The sequence below is a fragment of the Frieseomelitta varia genome, unplaced genomic scaffold (assembly GCF_011392965.1).
Source record: "Frieseomelitta varia isolate USP_RPSP 00005682 unplaced genomic scaffold, Fvar_1.2 scaffold_797, whole genome shotgun sequence".
Taxonomy (NCBI): domain Eukaryota; kingdom Metazoa; phylum Arthropoda; class Insecta; order Hymenoptera; family Apidae; genus Frieseomelitta; species Frieseomelitta varia.
Window position 1 is genome coordinate 32,614 of NW_025110586.1, and position 22,005 is coordinate 54,618.

At 33.7% G+C, this 22,005-nt stretch overlaps 1 protein-coding gene across 6 annotated transcripts in view; it reads right to left on the bottom strand.

The window, feature by feature from the left end:
- The window catches only part of LOC122536077 (centrosomin-like), a 49,024-nt gene that overhangs the window by 13,828 nt on the left and 13,191 nt on the right, over positions 1 to 22,005 (bottom strand). For 4 of the 6 annotated variants that reach the window (XM_043668130.1, XM_043668129.1, XM_043668127.1 and 1 more), the window contains exon 3: positions 462 to 679. In XM_043668130.1, coding sequence (XP_043524065.1) covers positions 462 to 679 — 218 coding nt within the window. Of the gene's footprint in view, positions 1 to 461; positions 680 to 6,520; positions 6,759 to 22,005 lie in introns of those variants that run through there. The other 2 variants (XM_043668131.1, XM_043668133.1) reach the window with 2 other exon arrangements.

The following is a 22,005-nucleotide window of genomic DNA, read 5'->3' on the forward strand; positions in this document are numbered from 1 at the left end:
TATAATACAATATATATATATATATTACAATATATATAATACAAAAAAATAAATTTATATATAATACAAAAATATATATATATATGTATATGTTACAATATATATAATACAAAAAGAATAAATAAATAAATTTACATATAATACAAAAATATATATATTATAATATATATAATACAAAAAAATATATATTACAATATACAATACAAAAAAAATAAATAAATTTACATATAATACAAAAATATATATATATATATTACAATATATATAATACAAAAAAAATAAATAAATAAATTTACATATAATACAAAAAAATATATATACATTATAATATAGAATACAAAAAAATAAATAAATCAATTTTTGAATAAAAATAAATAAATTTTAAATAAAAATAAATAAATAAATATTTAAATATAAATTTTTAAATAAAAATAAATTTTTTATACGCTACGAACGGTTACCTTTAGTTCAATATTCTTTTTGATCGCATTTTCATCCGCCGACGAAATTCCCATTCGCTCCTCGAGAAAGTAGATCCGCAATTTAAGGTTGAAGTTCTCCTTTTTAAGAGCCTCCAATTGGTCCTCGTACTCTTTCATCGTTCTACCAACACCAGCGCCATCCCTGGCCCCGATCACCCCCGTTGGGGACGTTTTCCCAGGCGATCTCGCGTTTACGCCTGAAACAAGCAAAGTCAAAGGAAATCCATTCAAAATTCGTTCGAGTTTCGAAGAAAATTCAAATTCCATCCGGAGACAAGTCGATTTGTAAGTATGATGCAAATTACTCGAAACAATCGACGTACAATATATGCACGAAGAATTATTCGCGTTGTTAAATTGTATTCGAAATCGGTTCAATTCAATTTCTCTGGACGGCTGATCTGCTTAATTAGAGCTATCTAGATCGGCGTAACATCGAACGTGACTGTCGTTTATGGTTCAATTGATTGAATAAGTCATGCACAGGCGGTCGAATTCGAAATAACGCGAGAAATCTATTTTGAGGAAATAATTCATCATCGCGATTTCATTTACTTAATTAATCGAGATTAATTATTTAATTATTAATAGAAATTTGATAGTATTTAATATTTATTTTGTTATTTATTTGATTATTAATAAACTTGTTTAATTAGAATTATTTTAACAGAACCATTTTATTTAAAATTCTTTCCTCCTGCAGTATTCCACAGTCAAATCAGAAACTTTGAACGATAAAGGATATTTTACTTGAACGTCAGAGCTAGTTTTCAAATTGGGATCTTTATCTGAAATTTCTTTTGCAGAAATGAGATCATCGTCCGCTCACGAAAGCTCTCTTACTTTCCATATTTATAACAGGGCGGCTATCATTAACCCAGGTGAGATGTACCGGTCAATAAGGAAGCTTCCTTTAAGTCATTTCTAAACGACAATTTTTTTTTACGAACGTCCAACGTCTCTAACACTGACAGATTTCTTGTCGTCCACGTTAAACGAATCCAGTCACAGAAACGAGGAACGCGATTGCATCGATCCGGTTACGTCCTTGCCCTTGAACATTTACGTGCCGAACATGAGTACCCAAATTTTGTCGCGATTTTGTCACGTTCACGGCTGTGACAGCTGGTAACCGAGCTCTCTAACCTCGTATCCCCTGACATACGATCGTAGATAAAAGACGAGCGACGGCGTTACCGACATTACCGACGTTATACCGACGTTATACCGACGTTTACCGACGCGACTGATCGAAATTGCGTTCGAGATTGCTTTTTATACAGGGTGGCCACTGAAGAGGTTTGAAAAAATCGTATCTTGTTCGTTTTCAATCTTTCTTATCTTCTTTTTTTGTAGGTTATAGAACGTCTCTTTAAAGATTAACTAATCAATTATTATTAATTAATCCATTAATTATATTTTCAAATAAAATCATAAAAAATTTAAAAAAACGTGTTTGTAAAGGTTATTTTTGTTTTATATCATTCAGCCTTTCAGTGACCATCCTTGTACAAGCGAAACACGAAATTTACAACAATTCTTCTACTTCTCGAGTACGAAGATATATATATATATAGTAAATAGCATAACTATTTTAATGACATGAAAAATTCGATAAATTGTCGATAATTGAAACTAATGTAGCTTTGAGTGAAGAGAGATTGTATAACGGTCCATCCTTGATCTCATTTTAAAGCGTGAAGTTTCTTCTTTGGCAGTGAGCTTCTTTTTTTTTTCTTTTTTAAAGATAATAAATAGAAATATAATTTTAATATTAATTAAAATAGAAATAGATAATAAATAGAAATATAATTTTAATATTAATTGTATTGTATATAATATTAATATTAATTGTACTGATATTATAATACGTATTGATACCTATAATTGTATTGATATTAATAGAAATGTAATTTGTATAAATTTGTATTATAATTAAATGACAATATAATTGGTCAAGGCTTTAATTCTCTTAAATGAAATTTAACAGGAAAACTCTCTTTTCATTTAAATATCAATCTAACATTAATTAGATTAAAGTTAATAAATATAAAATTAAGGAAATTGATATTAATAATGAATTTTGAATAAAAATTACAAAAGGGTAAAGTTAATGTGCAATTTATTATCAATTGAATTGTAAAAGTTCGAAACTCGTGCGGAAATATTAGAAGAGCTTTTCCATGACTAAAATCAATCATAGTTTCGAAGATTGAAATTTTTTCTTTCACAACGACCGCTCGTAACTCACTGTGCGACTTTCTTTTATTCAACTTTGAATCAAACGACGACACGTTGCGACTTCTCGAGTCTCTGATATTCAAAAGTTCAACTAAAAACGGCGAAAGAAAGTCCTACAAACAAGGAAGACTTCAATCTTCAGAACGATGGTAAATCCCACTTACGAAAAAGATTTTTTACGCACAATCTCCAGAAAAAGAAGTATCCTCACTTTTAACATTTATTACACGACATTTGCTACAAGCGTACGCGCTTGCCACTTAACGTGCTTCAAATACAATGAAAAAGGAGAGGAATTTCGATCGACAGCTATTCCGATCGTTTTAACAGAAATAGAAAACAACGATCGGCGGCTATTCCGATCGTTTTGATAGGAATAAAAACGCCGTGTGCCTGGAAGGCATTCCTTCGGGAGCCAGTTAACAAAAGAGACAAAGAATTTCGCGGGCACGGCGATTTGACGAACGCGCCGAACTAAAGATAAGCCGAGGAGAGAGCTTGGTGATCAGCTCCCTTTTAAGAGCAGGATCGCCGCGAGATCGGTGACTAACGTTCGGCCTGGCTCTTCTCTCGCCGAGAGAGAATCGGCTCGTTTTTCTCCGGGTGCGCTTGTTGCAATGATTGAACGTTGAATCGTGTCCTATTCTCGAATTCATTCGAACTACGTGACTGATGCCAATTTCGCAGATGCTATACGGGCGCCGCGGTCTTGCTGCTCCCTTTTCCATCTTTTTGGCGCGTCACCAAGCGCCGTTGGTTAAATCTTTCGATGCCTCGCGCATTTTTACATCCCCCCCCCCCCTCCCCGATTCTCCTTTCTTCTTTTGTCCTCGAAATTACAGAGCTTTCTGCGATTGATTGCGAGAGTGAGCCACTACAACGACGTTTAGCAGCTGAAAGTATTTAAGGGGGGCGAACGATGACCGAAATATAAATATATTCGATAAATTCGACAAACGGTTTGACAAACCGGTGCCGGTTTAAGGTGGCCAGGACAGTTTGACGATTAGGGCCTAAAGATTACGAATACTTTGGAGGGCTGGTAAAAAGAAACAAAAGTACATGTTTGATTGACATGAGCTTTCGTGGTTTATTTCAACACATTATGAACCATAAAAAAACAACGTTAAAAGAGAAAAAAAAGAGGGCTCTTGTTTAACTTTTTAACGGCATCCTTTTACATAACTTTCATTTTACGTTGCCTATCGGTGTGCATGATTCCAGCCAAACAAGATTAGTTGCAACAAAAAGGCGAAAAATGTTCAAGAGTAAACAATATTCTCTAGGGATTGACGATCCAACATTTTCATTTTTGTAAAAATTATGAGAACAGCAGCCATTTGTTTTTGATGTGTCGAACTTGTGCCAAAAATTTCTACGTTTTTTCGTTTATATCTTTCGAAATGGTTAAAAATTAAAAAATGTTCGATCGTTGATCTTTAGTAAATGTTACACTAAAGATACGCAGCAAGTTTCACGGTAATCGGTTGGTTAGATTCCGAGATATCTTGCACACCGTTTCTAAAAACCTAGTTTCGAGAAGAACGCGTTTTAAAGTTTCAGAACGTCATTTTTCATATGTACTCTTCACTTACTTTTTTTACTTAAATATAGTGACTCACAGTTCTTACAATTCACAACTAAATTGAATCCAAGTCCCCCAAACATTCGATTCACCAAAAGTGATATTTGAATCACACGATTTACACTTCATAATACTGCTTAAAGTTGTGAACAGTGATAGAAATTCAATTATTCCGTGGATTTATTATCATACCTCAAAATAAGTCGTTTTAGAAACTAAGACCTTTTGTATCTTATTTCTAAGACTTCAAACTACTGTTTAAAACAAGAAAAATCGATTTTTTGAAAATTTCAAATTGTCCTGACTTGCGCTGGCAACTGATTGCGGACCATAACGAGTGACAAAAACCGTACGCATTTCTTTTTGAATTCGTCGATACGATATCACTGGATAGAAACTATTGAGAAGTAATAAATTTATTATTTGTTTCGTTTGGGTTATTACTTAAATATACTTGAAACTGAGAAAATTTTTGATTTACCAATTTTTCCCAATTTTAGCTTTCAACAAGATACAAATAAAAAAGATGCTAAATCTCGATGTTCCTTAATATGAATGATCGGGACAAAACCAAAAGTAGAAATTTATCGTAGATCAACATTATTGTCGGAGAATTTTCGTCGACATTAATCGAAAAAAGGGGGGGGGGGGCTGAGAAGCATTCTAAAGGCACGTGAACTCCATTGAAAAGATGTCACATTGAAAATATCAAGCCTTGAAACGAAAATCATTGAAATAATAAAAGAAAAGTGAACGAAACATATCTCGACGAAGCAACCAGTCACAACCACTCGAATGTGTACGCTGCCATTTATGCTTTAATACGGTCTATTAAGCTCGATAGTTCGCGCCGCGACCTTCCTTTGTACCACGTAATTTAGCGCAAAGAGGGACCAGCGTTCGACGTATTGAGCAAGGAAGCACCATTGACTTCATTTTCGTTTTTTCAATAGGGATCAAATGATTCAAGGTCAAGCGAGACGTAAATATCGCGATTATTTATTTAAAATTACGATGGATCGACAACATTCAGAATCGGAAGATCTACGGATCTAGCAGTGAGAAGACAGCTGCGACATTTAAATTGTATTATTAGCCGGTTGCGAACTGTTTCGAGCGACCAAGGCGTAAGAATAATTCTCTTCGACACGTTTGCTGCCACCGATTTGGTGATCACCGACAACGTTTTCTGTTTCTATAAATATTTCAGAATGATTGAAACAAGGTGAACGTCACTGGCAATGAAAATTGAACTGGATGGTATTAATTAGTAATATTAATAATATAATAATATTAATTAATAATATTAATAATGTTAACCACTTGCGCTGGCAACTGATTGCGGACCATAACGAGTGACCAAAACCGTGCACAACAATTCGTCGCTTTCTTTTTCTTTTTGAACACATCGGTATCAAATCACTGGATAGAAATTATTGACATAAGTAATAAATTTATTATTTACTTTGCCTGGTTATACTTAAATATACTTGAAACTGAGAAAATATTGCAGTTTTGAAATAAAAACATTCTCGACGTGCGTGGCACGTCATTCCAGCGCAAGAGGTTAAGTTTACCGATTCCCGGTAAATCGTTTATATAATAATAACTTCGCGTTAAATGATTATAATTATTAAGTTAAATAATTATACGACCATAAATGTACAGGTAAACAAATACAGGTACAACTGTTAACCCCTTAACCACTTGCGCTGACAACTGATTGCGGACCATAACGAGTGACCAAACCGTATACAAATAATTCGTCGCTTTACTTTTCTTTTTGAACACGTCGGTATGAAATCACTAGATAGAAATTATTGACAAGTAATAAATTTATTATTTACTTTGCCTGGGTTGTACTTAGATATACTTGAAACTGAGAAAATATTGCAATTTTGAGACAAAAAATTTTCGACGTGCGTGGCACGTCACACCAGCGCAAGAGGTTAACTTCAGAGCGTGGATAATTTCAACGATAGGAGAACTGCATTATCGACGGAGCGACGCGATTACGTAACACGCCACGAATTACGAGTCAATCAAAAAAATACGAAAACGAATTTATTCGAGGGATATCACAGTTCGTCAAACTTCGCACTTGAGTTTCCTCCGAGTGGTAAAACTGTTGCGACTTTATCTCTGCAACGACACCGCAATAGACGAGGACACGAGAAACACAAATACAGAATGTATGCGCAGTGACTATTACCAAACATAATGTGAACTTGGATTGGCCTGTCCTGGATGTTATCGAGGGTGGTCGAAGCGTGAATGCGCGACCTACCACATCCCATGCCACGTGGAATCCTCCGGGAACCATCACATCTTATTGGCTATCGCACAGCCGAACCGAACGTGGTGAGAAACTCGTTGCTGCTGCCCGACGATATCTCATAGGTCTTCTCGCGATGGACGTACAAACGTTAACTGAGATAGAACGGCAGAGCAGCGCCAAAGTTTACATCGCAATAACCTGCATAGTTAAAATTATATTCCGAGCGTGCATCGGTTCGCTCGTATATGTATATGTATATTGTCGCAGAGCTTACGTTACGGTATATAGACGGTCGTTTCAAGGATTTTCCGAGCCGCAGCTGCATGGAACAATGGAACGTTTTGATTGTACATAGAGCTACCCTTTACGGATGACAAAACTTTCGACGCTGAGAGTGATTTTTACAATTTTTTTTTTTTTTTTTTTTTTTAGATTGAATCTCTTGTGTTGGTTTTTTTTATTATTTTTACTATTTTTGTTTACTAATTTTACTATTTTTATTTATTATCTGTTACCGTGTTTTTTTATTATTATTTTTATTATTATTGTTACTATCAATTTTATTTTTTTTTTTGTTATTATTTATTACAATTATCATTTTATATTTATTGCATTCATTATTTATTACAATTCTCTTTTTTATTATTATTTATTACAATTTATTATCAATTTTAGAAAATGAGAATTGACCGACATGGATCGAAAAAGCTGTGGAAAAATTTATAGTCCGTTTTAATTATGTACAACTACTTCTAGGAATGACGAAACTTTTCGTCTGATTAGTACTTTTTATTTTAACAACGCCAAGAACGACGTTTACTTTTCCAAAACTGAACGTTTGTTTTGCTGTTATTTTTATCGCTCGTTACTGTCAATTTTAGAAAATGAAGTTGACTTCAATGAATCGAAAGCTACAAAAACATTTCGTCGTTAACTTCGATTATGGAGAATACTTTCAGAGATGACGAAATTTTTAATTAATTTACTAGTGCTTTTAGGAATTATTTTCACTTCTGGTATCACTGAAATTAGTTTGACGAAGAAAACGAGACGATTCGCGTGGTATGATTTCCATTAAAGAATAAAACGCCTCGGGGAATGAATCAGTATCGTATGTACTTGCTTATGAAACAAGATTAATTTTATATCGGATTATTGAATTTCCCAAGTAATCAAACCATCAAGATTCCTTGTAAACAACTTTACAGGGACTTTATCATTGTTAAAGCAACGTTTATTTTTCATGAAGTCACTTTATACAATTTTCTTTATGTTTTTCTTGCAAACAGCAAATCTTCTTTTCAGATCGGTTTATCTAGTCGGGGATGACGAAACATCGAACTATTTTTAATCTTCTCAGAGAGACAAAATTGCGAAAGCGTCACGACGAGCGTTATTGTCACTCGCTGTATGTACATTCGATATTCCAATGAATTATTTTGGATTATACTTCAGCCCGACATATCCATAGAGAATATCTGTATAAAATTTCCATTGATCTCGATAATAAAGGTAGAAAGTTTTGTTGAACCTGCTATATAATTATACATAAATATTTCTAAATCAAACAGAACTTTAACAAAAACCTTATACTTGATCAATCGAGTATTTTGATTAATTCTATATAATTAGCATATAATTCTATGTAATATACACAAAATATATAATTCTATATAATTAATTCGAGTTATATTTTAATTATATTTTTATATTTTATTATATTTTAGTTATATTTTTATATTTTATTATATCTTAGTTATATTTTTATATTTTATTATATTTTAGTTATATTTTTATATTTTATTATATTTTAGTTATATTTTTATATTTTATTATATTTCAGTTATATTTTTATATTTTATTATATTTTAGTTATATTTTTATTAATAACTTTACAATGGCTAATAGCTGAAAGTTCCTTCGAGGTGTCTGAAAAATTTATCTGACCGTACCCACTTTTGAACACACGCGCATTCGCTTTCAGAGCGCAATAGGTTAATTTCTACGCGCCAAAAGGGAATAGACACAATATTTAGAAGTAAATCTCCGAACAGGAAGAAAATCTTATTCCACATGTTCGTACGGTTGGATTGATCACAGGAAGCTGTCATATTCCAACACGCGCCTTCCCTCTTATGGCGTACAAGTGCGTTTCAAATTTCCAGACGAGTCCTGTTGCCACTCGAGTTCAACCCTTAATGCAGTTCCTGTCACGTGTTCTAACTCTCGCTTGTGAGTACAAGTTACATACTTTCTTACGGCCATATTTTCAGAAAGAGCAGTGAAACTTTAAATGAACGAGAAATACAAAAATTACAGAATAAGTTGGTCTGTTGGAAGGAGAAAGATCATTTGGAAAAAGATTGTTGCTTCTGACAACAAACTCGTCGTACTTGAACCTAATCTTCGCGTTGGATGATCAAAAACATTCTTACTGATATTGACTCGGTGTTTACATTGTGAATCACGACACGTTCTCTCCCGAGGTGATCTGCGAATTCTTATTCATTAAGAGTAAAATTGATTGAGTTGGTCATCCTCGACCCCCTTTTTATGGCAATGTAATATCCAAGATACAGAATATAAAATTCTTGTTGCAGTTCTCTTTTAAATCGTTAAATTACCTTCAATTTTAGCAGTTACCGTATAGTATAGTGGCCGCGTTACAGTGTTAACGCAGTGAAGAGATCGCTGCAGTGGAGGGGATAGCGCTAGCGATCAGAAAAGTGGGGGCAAGGGGCCACGTGCGGCCGCCAGTTAGCCACCTCTGTTCTAAAATATCTGTTCCATGAGAACACTGTTCGAAAGTGCTCCCAGCACTTCTTCATAGAAAAATTCCGCAAAAAAGATTTTTTTTTTTTTTTACATAAAACATACAAATTCGAACGGAACTTTAAAAAAAAAGAAAAAACGAAAGAAACGCTATGCTTTACGCGAAATCCAACGTTTAAAATCCAATTCGTTGCAATTCAAGATCAAAATCCCCCGCGACCAACTGTCTACTCTCTAGAAAAATTCTCCCTTCCAGGCAGAAGTCTCAGCAATGACCAAGAGCGTTAACCATTTGCATTCGACTGTCCCCAGTAGAGATGACATCATACTTAAATTTAGCTAACAGCTAAAATTATAAAGTTCTTTATAATTGCTGATGATTGTAACGAACGGTAGGTATGGTGTCGCATGATATAATGTAATATAACGAAGAAGAAATTCTCGAGGAGGAGAAACAGTCGTGAAAATCAATTGACACTCATTACTATCGAACACACTCGTCAAATTATTATTCGAACAATTCCGAAATAATTCACATAAACTAAGCTTCTTATTGGTACCTACAAGGAAATTTTTCAGATGAAATTAACTTCTACATGTTATACTTGACCATTGCGCTTCAAGCAAAGTCGCACACTGGAGAAATACAATCGACAAAAACTTCATGCTAAATATCATTTCAAACAGGATGATTATTTTCCAGTGCAGCTGCGTCATTTTATTTGATATTTCGTAAATAAATTACTGGCAGATGATACAGGGCAAAGAGCTAGAGGAAAGCGTCCGCATCGCTATAGATTTCCGGGAATCGATCGGCAAAAAAGTCTACGCGATTTCGATATCGGTGGAAATGCAATATCGGCTGTGAAAGCTCGGGCTCGGTCGGCCAGACGTGGAGCCTCGCGTATTTATAGATGACACATTTAGGCCAGAAGCGAAGTTTCAACGATATTTTGGCAGGGCACCGCCAATTCTCTCTCTCTCTCTCTCTCTCTCTCCAGCTGTGGTGTCTGTCAAATCTCGCTGTAATTAAAGCCGCGAGAAATCGGCTCGAACAAGAGAGCCGGACGCAATTGTAATTTCGCCCGTTAGCGTCGGCCTTATTAATCGCCGGCCACGAGAAATCAGGAGCAAAAGCGGTCAAAACGGGCTTCGCCGGTTATTTCGGTTCGCTCGGCATTGCGACACCGTGTGCTACACACCTCTGGTCAACGCGCGTGTGTCACCAGAGTTTGTTCGGCCGAGTCGACATCGAAAACTCTGTTTTAATCGACCCGCTCGTCCGAATCTCGCCACTGAAGATAGAGAGGAATTCAGCCCCGATTTATTAGATCGTCGACTGACAGAGATAGTGCACGAAACGGCTCTTCTACAGGGTGGGCCAAAAGTTTCCACCTTTTTTTTTTTTAACAAAACATCAAAATATAAGGGAAACCTTTGATTTTATTAATTTTAAATTAAATGTACGTTTCTCGCTTGTGTTTGAAAAATTTCGTTCTCTTTCAAAAATGTTACTGTGACAAATAATGAAATTAATTATAATTTTTCACTGTCGTGATAGAATGATGGATAAAAGAATGTCCAAGCTAAAAAAAATACATACTCGTGTACGTCAGCTCTGAAAGAGTGTTTTCCATAATTGGAAAAAAATACTGATTACCGCTATTAGAAAATATAGATATTTAAACAATTACTTCATTGTTTCATTACTTATCGTCAAAACGTAAATCATATTTCTGACACATGAACGATACGAGCGAAAATAATACGTGTGTGTCCGGAGACTCGAGTAATTCTTGTCTACAGGGTGCATCACTATAAAGGAAATATATACTGTCTCATATTTATTTTATGAATTTAAAATTTTAATAAAAATGTTAAAATTTTTTTATGGGACGATAAAACCCTATAGAATTTTATATTAATTTAATTTTATAATTTGATCTAAAATTTAATTTAATATTTAATTGGGAGAATTATTAAATTTAATAAATTTTAATTTAATATAAACTTCAATTTAAGAAAATATTTTGATTTTTAATTTATAACAGCGTTATATTTTTTTATAGATCTTATAGAAAAAAATGATCGCGACCTCGATGTTGAGAATTAAGATACATTTTAAATGTAGAAGTTTAATAATTAAATCTGTTCGACTTTTAAAATCTTACATGATTCGAGTTCAAATCAGATTGGTTTCTATAAAAATATTTAAATTATTTGTATACGAAAGGACCATAATTTATAAATTATTTATATATATATATATATATTAATAAATATTTATAAATATTATTTTAACATATTAGTGTTTTAAATTTAGAATTTAAATAAAATTATATAAATTATAATAAATAATAATAGTAAATAAATATAAAAGTAACCGAAATAAATGAAAAAAAAGAAAAACAATAAATTAAAGTCAACTAAAGACAAGTATTGAATTTATCGCAATATGAATTCACATCTACTTAAATTGACACAAGTTCATTCATCCTCGACTCGTTGTCAGACTATATATTATCATACGTAGCTAATCATATCACGTGTAATCGCCAGTTTGCGGACGTTCGTGCGAATTCACACTTTTACGAACGCGATTACAGAAATGAAATGGAAAATCGTTTCCAAGTAGCAGCGTCGAATTCATCTAAATTAAGAACCTCGTACTTAGCACAGTTGGCAGCTGTGCGTGACAAACGTAATCAATATTATTCTGATCAAACCGTATTGCAGGATTTAGGTACACGGACACCTGCCAGAAAAAAACGCCACGAACTTTCGACATTTTCTGATTAAAGGTTCGAAAAGGTTGTGATTAATTACGAACGCTTCTTTCTTTCGGTCGTGGTATGTATTATAGTTCGACATCGAATACTTCGTACAATTAACCATATTACTGGCCAACCATAAGCTCGCTACGATTTATCAAACTTTGGTCTTTCTATGTTCTTTGCTGTGCTCGTTCGTTTATCTGACTCGCACGCTACCATTCTTCTAAACTTAGAAACATCGCGTATCGCGCGAGTGTTGGGGCTGTTTCGAAACAACAAAACCTGGAAATAAGGTTACAAATTGGCGACTTTGGGCCGTTCTTATTATCATTGCATTTTCTTCAAGGTTTGTAAGTTTGTAATTATGTTATGATTTTTAAACTAACGTGGTAGTTCTATTTGAAAATAAACTGTTGTTAAACTTCCTGTTATTAATTGTATTAACAAGCAAAAATAGCATTAGCGGTTCAGCTATCATTCTGCTCGTAAATACTACGTTTTCTGTCTCTATGAACAGACCCACGTAGGCGTCTGGCTCGATCCCAATCGTGTCAAAGTATAAATGAAAATGACACGGGGGGAGTAAGTTCAGAAACGGGTAATTAAGAAAGAAACGTGATCCACGTTCAGAGAATTCGTACGGTTTAACGTAATATAAACGACAGCAAATCGATTGCCTACATCTGTCAAGTCGTTAGTCGTGAATATTCTGATCATTTAAATTCTGTTATTCCAAAATTTTTTAATACATGAAAATACATACATGTAGACAATTTATTCGATATGCAGGATGTTTCATTTTTATCCAGCCAAACGTTCTATAAAAGTAAGAAATGTTGAATTATAAATTTAACTATAAATTTACTCGATTACAAACGTAATGTTGCAACGTACAGCAACATACATAGTTACAGTGATCGTTAACTTACGCTAGCAACTGATTGCGGACCATAACGAGTGACCGAAAACCGTACACAATAATTCGTCGCTTTCTTTTTCTTTTTGAACTCGTCGGTACGACATCACCGGATAGAAATTGTTGAGAAGTAATAAATTTATTGTTTGTTTCGCCCGGGTTATACTTAAATATACTTAAAACTGAGAAAATGTTGCAATTTTAAGATTAAGAGGTTAACCACTTGCGCTGGCAACTGATTGCGGACCATAACGAGTGACCAAAAACCGTTACACAATAATTCGTACGCTTTCTTTTTCTTTTTGAACTCGTCGATATGACATCACTGGATAGAAATTATCAAAAAGTAATAAATTTATTGTTTGTTTAGCCTGGGTTATACTTAAATATACTTAAAACTGTGAAAACGTTGCAATTTTGGGAGAAAAAATTTTCGACGTGCGTGACACGTCATTCCAGCGCAACAGTACCTCAACTAAACATCATTATTTTCACGCGGAATTAAACGAGATGCCAATCATTTATAATTTGGATGTTTTTATTGTAACTTTGTAACAATGTAATTACGACTCTACGTCTAATATTTTTGTGCAAAATATCCCTTTTTATTTTTAATCATAGAACACGCAGTTAGGCGATATTTGATCGACATTTCATGGCAATTGGTTCTCCAGTTGTACTTTTATATAATAAATTATTTATATATTAACTTATTGTTATTCATGTAATGAAAAGTTCATCTTCAGTTCTAAAAAAAAAATAGCACGGATATAAAAGAAATTTCATACATCATTATGATGCCTATGGAAAATAATACTGTAACTACTTTTTCCTCTTTCACTTGTTTCTCATACTAATAATTAACAAGAAAAGCGTTTGGTTAGAAAATCCATAAACACTGTTCATAAAGCATCATCCAAATTGACAGAGATAGTTTCAATTTATACCTGTATACATAGTTATAATCACTATAAACTATATATATTGTCATATATAAAATTATCGCTAAATTATAACTATCAGCAGGTATTTTTATAATTAAATTATAACATTTCATATTTAAATTAAAACTATCTTTGTTCGGTGAATGATCCAAATTATAACTATTATATACCCGTTCCCTTTTTCTTCTATTAATATCAACTTTCCTCCAACACACAAAGATCTGCGAAATCGGTAAGAATTTTTAGTACTGACTGAACATAGTCGAAAGTTTGGCTAACGTCGCGTCTACCAACGCTCGTGATATTCGATACGAATTTCGCATTCCGTGGCGTCGAGAGTGGTTGAAGAAGTTTGAACGATAGGAGAGTTCGGCCAACTGGAGAAATAAACACAGTCGGCTCTCTCGCTTGGACAATGCACCGTGTTCTATCTGCGAGCGAGATCGCGTCGTTCGGCGTGGAAAAGGTTCGCAAAGGTGGCGGAATAACGCGTCGCGGTACAGAAATAAATGCCGAGTCGCGACACGTTTCTCTTTCTCCGTCTCCCGTGGAAACCACCGAAATAAATGGATTCATCGCTTCCTGTAATCCGAGACACCGCGAAAAACACTTTTCTTAGCAGCGCATCGAAACGAATCGGCTTTTCGTTTCGCTGGGAAAGTATGAAGTTTCAAAAATTCTACCTTCTGGCTCTGATTCCTGTTTCTGTTCATTGGTTCATCCACCGATCGGATCTCCCCCGTTTCACAATTTTTCACTTTCACCAATTCCTTAAATAGCCAGTTTCTTTTTTTTTTTTTTTTTTTCTTTTTTCGAGAAGGTTTGTTTAGGTTTCGTTTGAGTATAATAGCATAATAGTATGTAATAATTGCGAGTTGAACTGAACAACAAAATCAACAACAGTTATAGTCTTCAGAATAACTTAATAATTATGTATAATAGTTGTTAACACTTAGAACCATGACTGAAGGGTGAGCCAAATTCCCATCTATTTTCTTTTTTTTTTTTTTTTTTTAATAATTAAAATTAATTTTTTTTGTAATTATAATTGAAATATTTTTTAAAACATCGAAAAATAAGAAAAAAAACTAATTTTATTAATCTTGGATTAAATTTAAAATTACTAAAAATCTAACTTTATTAATCTTGAATTAAACTTAGATTTATTTCAGTAGGAAGTGGATTTTTAGCCCACTTTATATAAAAATTGTGTCAGAGAAATTAGCAGGAAAACACAAACTTTACAAACTATCATTGAAATTTTTGAAAACCTATAAAAATCTGCGAAATTGCTCCAAAGAATTATAGTTATAAATTGGCCATTTTCGGTAGTGCTACAATTATAATTTCTTCAATCAGAGAAATAATAATTTCTTATAATAATTTCTCGCGTGTTTTGAACGCAAGGATATTATCGAACATAATAAGAATAGTCTGTAGTCTGAAATTTGAGGAGCCGTGTTACACACGTTGCAAACGTACAAAGAGCTCTCACATTCTCGATGCAATAAAACACAGAGTAGTTGCTATATATAAACTGCTAAAATGAAAATTCTCGTAAAAATTACGCCCCTCGTTCTTCTTCGATTCTATCCTAACAATTTCAATCTTTTAAAATAACAAAGAATCCACACTGACTAAAATAACTCTTCCACACTGTTCCTTTGCAATAAATCCAAGAATAAAATAATCGTTGGAACGTTTCGTTTAAGTATTAAATGAAAGATTCACGTAAATTGCCCATCCTCATTTAAGTTTTATAAAATACAAGGAAACATCGGGATTGTCAAAAAAAAAAAAAAAAAAAAATGTTGCGTTATGCGAAACATAAAGCTAGGTTTCAAAAATTAAAACAATAATAATAATAAATAATATGTTTCACAAGTGCAAACGAAACAAAAATATTCTTTAGTGTCATTCCTCCAGCGAGATGAAATGTTTTCTACGAAGTGGTTGTTCTTCACTGTGGGCTATAAAATTAGGCTACAAAGTAATTCACAAATCTCGACACGATGCTCCTGAGTCTATGAGAAGGGAAGGTCATTTCTTAGACCTCTAAAAATTTCTTAAAAATAATTTTGAAAAGTATCTATAGTAAGCTCAACGAGACGAGACTTCGTTGTAACTGCAGCTATTGAATGCCATTGATCCTCAAGGACGAATTGGTATGGCTCTCAGAGGGATTACGCGTACCTGTAGAACGTACCGACCATTCTCACAATGACATTAATTGATTGTCAGTGCTAGCAATACTCTCTCTTCGAACCTAAGTCTCTACCTTTGGTCATTATTCACTAACTCACATAAAATTTATTCGTTTATGCTTCTTGCACCTTTCTTCTTTCTGTAACAATTTTATAGCAACTCTCAAGTCCACGAGTTCGAGAACAATAAAATTAACGTCAGAAATTACAAAGTGTCATTCCTTTGCGCGTTTCTACGAAATTTTGGCTCCTAACTTTGAAACCCCGAGTTATTCTGCAAACACTGCAACAAGGCCTGTAAAGCCACAAGAAGAATCTTCTCGAATCCTTAATCAAGGACGAAGCATTTCCCGGATTTTCTAACTAGTGTTGTAAGAACGCCGTTGTTGTCGCACTAGTTGGGGCTACCTGTACACAAATATGTAAAAACGTGACAGATACGATCTTTCCATTGTTGAGGAAATTGCAGGAATTTCCATTTTGCAAATGTTGGCGAGTCGACTGGTGACCTGGCTGGGACTCGAGATCTCGACTCACGATCGGCTACGTCGCTCAGAAAATCCATAAAGATCGAAAAACACTCAGACGAGTTCGAGAGAATTCGCCTAGCACGATGTCTCTCGTTAACCAACGACAACGTTTCTCGTAAGGCTGAGGAAGCGAAATTTAATTAATTGAATTAATAAAATTAAAAGCGTGTCATTTGTCATAGCGGAATTGAGGATTTACAGAATAAAGGGGAGATGTTATTCGTGTTGTAGATGCTACGCGTTGTACAAGGGAGAGCAGAAGCGTGCCAGTGACAATGAAAAATTATCGATAATTTAACCTGATATAACTTCGTGAAAGAAAAACTTAAACTTTGTATAACGACCCATTTGGTTTCGTTCTAATTGTAAGATAGAAGTGGCTAACTGGCGACCCCCCCTTACTTTCCTGATTGCTAGCGTTATCCCCTCCACTGCATCGATCACTAATATATAATAGTTTGGAAGATGATAAGATGTCCCCTTCAAACGTGAACAAACAGAGTTTAATTTGAAATATTTCTGATATATAACAATTTTAATTGTAAATATGATTAACATATAATAGTTTGGAAGATAATAAGATGTCCCTATCAAACAAAATAAACTACGTTTTACTTGAAACATCTTTAATATATAATAGTTTGGAAGATGATAAGATGTCCCCTTCAAACATGAACAAACAGAGTTTAATTTGAAATATTTCTGACATATAACAATTTTAATTGTAAATATGATTAACATATAATAGTTTGGAAGATAATAAGATGTCCCCATCAAACAAAATAAACTACGTTTTACTTGAAACATCTTTAATATATAATAGTTTGGAAGATGATAAGATGTCCTCTTCAAACATGAACAAACAGAGTTTAATCTGAAATATTTTTAACATGTAACAATTTTAAATGTGAACATTATTATCGTGCAATAGTTTGTAAGATAATAAAATGTCCTCTTCAAACAAAATAAACTTCTTAAAACATCTTTTTCTCTAAACACATAATTTGGAAGATAATAAAAATATCCCCTTCAAACAAACTGAGTTTTACTTCAAGCGTACAATAGTTTTTAACCCTCCGACTGAATCTCAGCATCCTGTGTCGGGGTCATTTTGACTCACACGGATATCCCACTAATATTTAGGATTATCCGGACGTCTCACCGATACTCTACATAGTCTAACGGTTTGTTCGAGACAAGGTCCTCATATTGTACCAACACAGTGACAGACACCCGACTCATATAGGAACATGTAGGAGTATAAGGAACAATAGTCACATGAATAATAAAGTTATATATATTTACTATACATTTATGTCACTTACTATCAGGAACGTCTTGTGCAAATTGAGCGAAAGAAGACAAAGAACAATTGCTCGTTGGCAATGAAGACATTGCAACAAATAGAAACAACGGAAAAAAGAACAAAAATAATAATAAAAAAAACAGTAAATTAATAATAAAAATAGTAAAATATTAAAATATTAGAAGCTAAAATCTAAATAGTAAATACGAAAATACAAAAATAGTATAAAATACTAAATACTAGAAACAAAAATAATACGAACTGAAATTAAATACTAAATATTAAAATACGAAAACACTAAGATAATAAAAACACTAAAATATGAAATAAACTATGAAATAAAAAATTGCTTCGATTTGCTGCACAGGTCTTTCTTCCTCAGAACGTTACCAGAAACTGATTTTTTTCATCTTTAGTCGTCGTCACTTGGGCAATTTGGCAAACACATGGCGCACAGCGACCATGATGCTCGTGCGTTAGTGCGATATCACAAACACAAGCAACTCCCAGCACAGATCGAAACTGTGACTCCGGCACAGTAGGCGAAGAAGGGTTAACATACGAGACACCCTGTGTACGAAGCTACGAAATTCCACGTCTGCACCGGACGATTTACAGTTGAAATTTTCCGCACTTTGATGTGAACGACAACACCGGATTCGTTATAATGCCGCGGAGCCATCGCGGCGGATCTATCAGCGCGAATTGTTCGCTGCCACGACGAATATTTCACGTCGGCGAGCTGGTCGCAGCTGTTGCGAACAGAAGTCGATGTTTCGCGCGCAAAACGAAAAATCAAAGCGGGGCGCGGTACGATGGAACGCGCCGAACACGTGCGATCTTTATCTATAGATCGGCGAATCGCGGAAACGGGGCAAGACGTCGGCCGCCTCCTCCTGGCACAGATTTCGTTCACCAAGCGCCAAATTTACGCGGCTCCGATACACTGGCCAATCGTTTTGGCCATTCGCCACCGGTTCCTGGTGCCCGCAACATCCAACTTGTTTTTCTAGGTTCTCGTTCGGATCTCCCACCTTTCAATCGGCGGTGTCTCGTCGATCTGACACGACCCGACGCAAATTGCACGCGACGTTTACAAATACACGGAATTTAAGGCGAAGTTTTATCCCGAGGGGGGAAAAAACTCGGAAGAGGTTGCGTCGAATTAAGAAGCTGAAGAAGAAACACCGGGCGTGACCACCCCTCTCGAGAGAGAATGAGAGAGAGAGAGAGAGAGAGAGAGAGAGAGAGAGAGAGAGAGAGAGAGAGAGAGAGAGAGAGAGAGAGAGAGAGAGTGAGAGAGNAGAGAGAGAGAGAGAGAGAGAGAGAGAGAGAGAGAGAGAGAGAGAGAGAGAGAGAGAGAGAGAGAAAGAGGTTACGTCGGCGTCTGCGTGGACATAAAATAGCAGTAGCCGAGTGGAACAAGGTTCGTTGCCCCGTTTTCATCGCGTAGATAGATGCAATTTGCCGTGATGATACTACACGCCGTGCGAATTTTCTCTTTATTGCATCAACTGGTCTCGTCAGTATTAATTTATTTACATAATTAATAATTGCTCGTAGACATCCTTCAAAAATACCGAAAGGCATTTCGAAAAATGTGAAAATACGAAATTTTTGCTTTTCAAATAATAATAGATGAATTTCCCTTACATATATATATATACTGCTCACAAAAATTAGGGAATATTTCAAAATGATAATATAATATTCAAAATATATTATATTTTATATATTTTATTATTATTATATCATACTTTATATATTTTATTATTGTTATATCGTATTTTATATGTTTTATTACTGTTATATCATATTTTATACATTTTATTACTGTTATATCGTATTTTATATATTTTATTACTGTTATATCATATTTTATATATTTTATTGCTGTTATACCATATTTTATATATTTTGTTACTGTTATATCATAGTTTATATATTTTATTACTATTATATCATATTTTATGTATTTTATTACTATTATATCGTATTTTATGTATTTTATTACTATTATATCATATTTTATGTATTTTATTACTATTATATCGTATTTTATGTATTTTATTACTCTTATATCGTATTTTATATATTTTATTATTGTTATATCGTATTTTATATATTTTATTACTGTTATATCATATTTTCTATATTTTATTACTGTTATATCATATTTTATATATTTTATTACTGTTATAGCATATTTTATATATTTTGTTACTGTTATATCATATTTTATATATTTTATTACTGTTATATCATATTTTATATATTTTGTTACTGTTATATCATATTTTATATATTTTATTACTATTATATCATATTTTATATATTTTATTACTATTATATTTTATGTTATATTACTATTATATTATATTTTATGTATATACACAAAAATAAATTACATAATATAAATAAATAGTAAATTATATTATAATATAATAAATTATATATATAAAGTAAATAGCCCGTAATTACCTAAAGGATTTTCTTACGAATGGCCGGATCGTTACGGTCAATAAACTAAACAGAGATGTCTCTGTGTTTGAGAACGGAGTTGATATTCTTATTTTTAGAGACGAACGATCTCTTCTCACATTGGACACAATCAGCTGTTCATCAGCTATGAGCCACGTTCGTCGTGGGGTCAATTGCTCGAGGGAAATAGCCAATAAAGGTAGAGGCTTCGACAGGGAAAGAGGAAGGTAACTGATCGTTCCATTGTCAGCCCCAATATCGGTGACCTCTCGTTCGAGCAATCACTTAATTCACAGGGACATCTCTCGTACGTGACACTGTCCGAGCAATAAACATAATCGATTCTTATGCAACGATATATATATATATATATATATATGTATGTATGCCTTGATCGTCTACCGTAAAATTATATCCGGTCGATCCGATTGCTGATCGACAGACGTTTGAAAAATTTCAACGAGTCATTAATCGTCGAGCCATCTTAACGCCTCATTGGCCGAGATAAAAGTACCTATCGTTTCGACTCTCGAACTGTCGACGCTGCATGTAAAAGTCTATATAAAAAAAGAAGTTTAAATAATAATAATATAATACGTAACATAATGATGATAATAATATAAATGATAAACCCATCGTGATCGTCTGAGGGTTAGACGAGTATATTATTATTATTATTATTATATTATTATTCCTTGATGTTAACAATGAAATTTTGTTAAAGTTAAGTATGCACTTGTAAAGTTGAGTTCATTTTATGGTACAACAGTCAGATGCGCTGTGAACGGTGCTTAACGTTATTAAATACGATCTCGTTCAATCTACTCTCGCTGTTCAATTGCGTGATTGCAGCCACGGAATAGTGAAAATGACGCGGGATTAATTTGAGAGAAACGGGACGAGACGTTTTCCCATCGTTTGTTTTTCGACGATCTCGAAGGGAAATGCAATCAGTCTCCAGTCCAGGTTTTCCCATTTACGACCGATCCCGGTTCCTGGGGAGTAATAGAATAATATTTGGAAAATCCCAACGATTGTTTACAGACAAACGATCGCAGATAATATATTTCGTTTTTTTGTAAAGAAGATTGTAGTAGAAGAAGGACTTTCCCAACGATCAATCTCTGTTTGACCATCGGTGATTGATCCAAGATTAATAAAAGCACATAATGAACAGTGAATGTTAATACTTCTAAAATTTTTCAATATTAGCTTCGTTCATTAGCTGTTATACAATAATGTGAAAAAATTAATGCAGTGTGGAGCATGTAAAAATAATTTTATTTATGATATATATGTATAGATATTGTTCGTGCATATTGTTATATATATATATTAAAGAAGAGCAAACAAAGAAAAGATAAACCAATGCAGTCTTAGACTCTTTTGGTACAATTTTTTGCTATTGTTCTACCTAATTTGTTTCGAATTTTTCTCACAACATCTACAGTAAAATTGTCTTTCTGGATCCTGGTTTTCCTGCCATTTCTTT